Source organism: Tasmannia lanceolata, unplaced genomic scaffold (assembly GCF_043159265.1).
Source record: "Tasmannia lanceolata isolate RefF3 unplaced genomic scaffold, GAP_Taslan_0.1 ptg000508l, whole genome shotgun sequence".
Classification (NCBI taxonomy): Eukaryota; Viridiplantae; Streptophyta; class Magnoliopsida; order Canellales; family Winteraceae; genus Tasmannia; species Tasmannia lanceolata.
The window spans coordinates 61,388-66,726 of NW_027519181.1; the positions used below are offsets into that span (position 1 = coordinate 61,388).

General features: G+C 47.3%; 1 protein-coding gene across 1 annotated transcript; it reads left to right on the forward strand.

Annotated features, from left to right (window-relative positions):
- The first annotated feature begins 668 nt into the window (after nucleotides 1-668).
- On the forward strand, nucleotides 669-2,803 carry LOC143868522 (small ribosomal subunit protein bS1m-like). Its single transcript, XM_077376190.1, has one exon. The coding sequence runs from the start codon at nucleotides 2,030-2,032 to the stop codon at nucleotides 2,681-2,683; it is 654 nt and encodes a 217-aa protein (XP_077232305.1). The 5' UTR covers nucleotides 669-2,029; the 3' UTR covers nucleotides 2,684-2,803.
- Nucleotides 2,804-5,339: the final 2,536 nt, after the last annotated feature.

Genomic DNA, 5,339 nt, shown 5'->3' on the forward strand with positions numbered 1-5,339 from the left:
TGGTCTCTAAGGCAAAGTCTCGCTTAATCATTCATCGATCTTTTCTTCTTTCTTCAACCGGTCATATCTGATCTGTAGCTGGTAGCGACATGAGGAAAAGGTCCGGAATGGTCTATTTGATTTGATAAATCGCGAGTTTAAGGGGTCGGATGGGTCAAGTACGGCCTCTAAAAACATGTGATAATCGGCTTTTTTAGTAGCATCTGTCCTTCCCGGCCTGCTGTCGTCAACGGTCTCCACTTCCTTGAATGAGAGTTGGTCTTCCCGATCCGCGAATACTGTCTGTTGTACTTTACTTGTTTAGTGGCATCTGTCTGAGGGCATCTGGAATTGTCTGTTTCGGTATTAACTCTTGTAAACGGTCGCAAACGCTCATCTGTCCACGAATACGGTTCCCTTCTTTTATTCAATATCCCGGTTATCTGTTTAGCGAATATCTCCCGTGCTTGGTTAATCGATTGAAGTACAGGTGCTTCGGTCAGCATGACTGTAGGTGCTAAAGAAATAGAAGCTTTTTATGCAACAATTACATCAGCAGGATCAACAGTAGGTATTGGAAATTGTTAAAGCATGACTCTAGTCCTCAATCCGTCAATCCAAATTTTTTTCTTGAAAGATATGCTACTTCCCGGTCGAGCTGTCTTGTAACGGTCTCTAGGGTCTTCGGTCGAATTGGTCTTCTTTCCTGTAGTAGTTCATCTGATGAGTTCATCGCGCAATTTTAGTTTAAGCATCGGGCTTCTGAAAGCTATCTTCTGTAGGGATCGGAGATCGCCTTGTATAACTATCGATCAATGGCTTTCGCGCTAGCGCGCTCAATCGTTGCTTGGTGGCTCAGCCTAGCGCAAAACCTCGCTTCTTTCATAAATCCAGTGGATTCAGGAGATATTGTGGCTCTCACTTTCTTATCGGCTGAGTTGCAGGCTAACCCATATAGTGAGCTCTTCGCAAAAGCACTCGAGATTATCACAGTATGGGGAACTCAGTAATTATCCGTCTCTCTTGTTCTTGTGAAGCGAAAGTGAAGATACCACGGTAAACTACTATTTGATTCTTTATCAGGTTTATTTCGTTCTCGGTGCGTTCGTTTCAGTGACCCCAAATGGTATTGTAAAGTTGTCATCGCATACTTTTTTGGTTCAGTTTTAAGCATGGGCCGTGAGAAAAAGATGGGAATGAAAAGACATATAACTATAGCAGTAGGATTCTAATTGGCTTGAGAGGGAGGGTGGAGATTAGGTTGGTATCTAGTTTTTCGGAGCAGCTACAATTGCTTCAGCGGGAGCTGCTGTCGGTATTGGAAACGTCCTTAGTATCCCTAAAAGGATTGTTCATGGAACTACTATAGAGATTATTCGGACCATATTTCCTAGTGCTGTGGGAAGAACAGGACTAGCTCTGCTAGTGCTTTAGTTATCCCTTAAATGGGGGATAACAACCGCTTATGCGGCCACTCCTTCTGAGGAGGCCCTATTGGCCCATTACTTGTCCTACGAGGAGGACCCTGACTACGTCAGGTTTGTCTACGAGGAACTTCAAAGAGCAGCCACACCTGGAGCCTACGACGAAGCACTGCGTAGGTTTCTTAAGGTAGGGATGCTCTGGAGCTACAAGGAGCAAATCAAAATTCTTTCACAGCTCCTCTTTGCCCAACTGGGCTTTGATTTACGAGGTTCTGAATACAATCAAGCATTTCTGACTTCATGGATGCACTAATGGATGAGGGGTCGCGTGGGCAATTCCTGAATATCGATAGAACGTTGATCAATATTCAGGAAGAGATCGAGGATCACAGCAGGATCCTATCTGATCTTTGTCAACACAGGACTCGGAGCCCCCTGCTCAAAAGGGTAATCCTTCGGAATTTTCAATTCCTTTCGGAGGAGGGGAGAAGGCGAATTTTGCATTCTATATAGGGGGAGCTATTGTGAAGCCTAGAGAGGCGGAAGCGGCAAATCGCTTCTACCGAGTTCCCCAACAGCAGCTTAGCTTAGTAGCTGAACTCTTTCTACTGGCGTGGCGCTGCTGGATGCTTCTGATCAATAGGAAGAGGAGGAATAAAAAAAAAAAGCTTATGATGAGCATCTATTTGAGTCGATCATTTCCAAGATCTAATTCCAGTTTTTGCTTATGTAGTGGAAACGCCTTACAATCTGAAGTTTTACGCTTAAGGGAAGAAATGTTCTTGGTGGATGCAGGACCTGGGACCCCCAGAATTTGTATGCAAGATGAGCCTACAGGAGTGCCAATCAACCGAGCCACCAGGTTTGAGAATAAGGTTGGATCCCTGGATGTAGTGGCTGGTGAATCACTGATCAAAAAGCGGATTTTGGAGAGATTCTTCATCGATCTAGTGGCCGGTGAATCACTGATCAAAGAGCGAGCAGCCGCCAGGTTTAATGATTTGGTGGGATCCACAGATGTAGTGGCTGGTGAACCGCTTCTTCTTCTTCCACGAAGATTCAGACAAAACCGAGCTTGGATGGAACTGAACAAGATTTGGCGAACGAATAAAAAGGTCAAAGGGTTTATTATGGAAAAAGTCAAAGGAGGTTATTCAGTAGCAATCGCAGGTTTCATTACTTCTCTTCCATTCCGTCCTCTCATCACTCAAAGGATAGCGAATGATCGATTCACCATTGAGAGCATTAACCCCAAAAGGACGAATATTGTGGTGTTCTAACAGCGGCAGATCAAACAAGAACTTGATGAGCGAAACCCGCTTACGAAAAAAAAAAAAGAGAAAATTTTGCAATTCCGAAGCCCCTGATAACACTCTATCACCTTAATCCATTCTTTTGTTGAGGGTCTGGCACTTTTTCCGGCCCTCTATTTACATAGCGAAGAAAGGCTCTTGCTCGAATGCGTGACTGCGGCGCGCCTATCGCCCCGGCACGGCACTCTAAAATGCATGTTGGGTTGGGGCCCGCAAGAAGACTGCGACTAGGGAGACGAAGAATGGAATTGAAGGCATAGTCTCACAGAACAGAATTGAACACCAACCAACGAGTGGCGGATTTGGATGGAGTCTCGCAGAAGAAGAGTACGCGCGCCTGACTAATAGGGGCGCAACGGCAACACTTGTACTATACTAATAAGGGCTAATAGGGGCGCAACGGCTTTTCAGCTGGCTCTGAAAGCTTTCCAACTTGCTTCAATTAGGGAATAGCTTGATTGATCAATCACGCGGTTCTGCAGCGTCCTCCAACTCGCTGTCCGCTCCCCTTCACTTTCTTTGCCGGATGGGAAGATGCGAATCGCGAAGGCCTTCCCACCACGCGAAGTTCAAACCTCGCCGGAGAGAGAGAAGCGAATTGAAAACCGGCCTCAAATCCCCTCGCAATCGAAGGTGAAAGCGGGAAAAAAACTACTAAACCCTTTTTTCTTTCTTTGTCAGCCGACTTGAAAGGTGCTCTCAGTGTACCGCCATACGCACCCAGACATTAGACCAATTGTGGCTGGCCCAACAGTTTCCAGAATGCCGTTGTCATGATGTTGATCCGGCTTCCGCGACTACGGCATCCGCGTAGCTCCGAATACGCGCATTGGAGCTCTTCGCTCGATGTCCCGGGTCGCTCTGTAAACCGCTGTTTCGTCGGGCGGTGGCTTCTTTCTAACACCCCTCAATGGCTCGAATCGCTGGTGATCGTGGCTCCATTGAATGAATCAACTTCTCCCTCCCGAACAAGAGTCAATGGTTCGGGGAAAAGCCTATCTCAGTGATGTTCAAAAACGGGAAAAAGCGTCGTTCGAAAACTCGCGTTAGCTCGTTTTGGACCACCTTCTACTTTTGAACCAGTTCTCGACCTTTAGGAGTCGGAGGGCGTAGCGACCCAAAGAAACGCGCACTGGCAGCTCGTAGTCGCGGCAAACGCACTTTGATTGTTCAATCAAACCATTAAGAGGGGCCTTTAAGGAATTGACCAAGCAGGAACCGGGGATCAAAGTTCCATTGATTCATCTATCTCCAATAGGGAAAAAACTGAATCAAGAAGGGGTCAGCTGAGCTCGAAAGGGGTAGCCGGTCGTCGGCTAGGGGCTCTGGCCGGCAACGAAGCTAAAGCTTCACACTGGTCCACTCGCAACTTAAACGGCTAAGTTCAAACTCTATTAAGATAAGAAAAAACAAAATCCCCTAAGAAGAAGACTTTCAACTATTCCAACAGAAAGGGGCAATTCAAATGCTCCATAGATAACCCCCTGTGTCTCGTTCCCGTCCTTATCACCGGGGGATCGAAGAGCGGTTTGCGCTTCGCGCCCTAAGCGTCTTAGATACCTGCAACTGAATCTGTAAGCGGCGCAGGGCAGGATGGACGAGAAAAGCGGCGAGAAGGAGACAAACAGAGGGAGGAAGGGGGACCTCTTTCTATTGCCTTCCCCTTCTACTTCTAGACTGGTTCGTCGGCGGGACAGCGAGCCAAGATCCGATTCGTCAATCGACGAATCCATGCCATGTAACCTGGCAAAGGAAAAAGAGACGATGGCAACGCACCTCATACAAGAGGGAGGGGGTCCGAACAGCCTTGTACGTACGCCGCCCACGCAAAGAAGTTCTTCTCTAATTCCAAAAAGCCAAGCCACCATTCTTCAGTTATGAGCTCTAGCGAACAAATCTGATGTGTTTTTCCCAGAGATAAATGTCTTTCCACTAGAACAAGTCCGCTGCGAGCCGAGCGAACAACATTACTCAACCGAGCCGAGGCACTATTCACCAAGTGGAACTATTCTCTACTTTACTGAGCCAACCGCCCCTTCTCCTATACCTGGCTGCTTCTCGCTCACCAAAGCGTACTTCGTTTACCGGGACGAGCGGCTCCTTCTTTCTTCCTTCTTATTGGTAAGAATGCGGTTTTTCCCTAAGGTTCTTCCCTTACCTTAGATGGAGAAAGCGCCCTCGAAGCTGACGCTAGAGTCCTCTCTTATTGCCTTATCGGAACCGGCGTAAGGAGGTTCAGTCAAGTATAGTATAGTATAGTGCGGCTTATGGTTCTAGTAGCAAAAAATAGAGAAACTAGACTATGCTAGTTCACTCTAGAAGACCTAGTCTGACTATAGTTAGTAGTAGTATAGATTAGTTAGATTCGTAGAACAGAAGAAGAGCCCTATGAGTAAGGGCGCTAGCGGCGGGGTTCGATAAAGTTAAGGCGCGCTAGCGCCCTTACGAATAGGGGGCTGGTGAAGCAGGTTGGCGAACACCTGACACTTGTGGCATGCCTTGACGAATCCGTGACAGTCGGTTTCCATGGTTGTCCTGTAATAGCCTTGCCGGAGGATTTTCTTGGCCAGGGCTCTGCCGCTCATGTGCGGGCCACACACACCTTCGTGCACTTCTTCCATGA

Bases quoted from the DNA above. Each gene is read 5' to 3' on its own strand.
- LOC143868522 (XM_077376190.1), top strand. From the start codon at position 2,030: ATGCTTCTGATCAATAGGAAGAGGAGGAATAAAAAAAAAAAGCTTATG.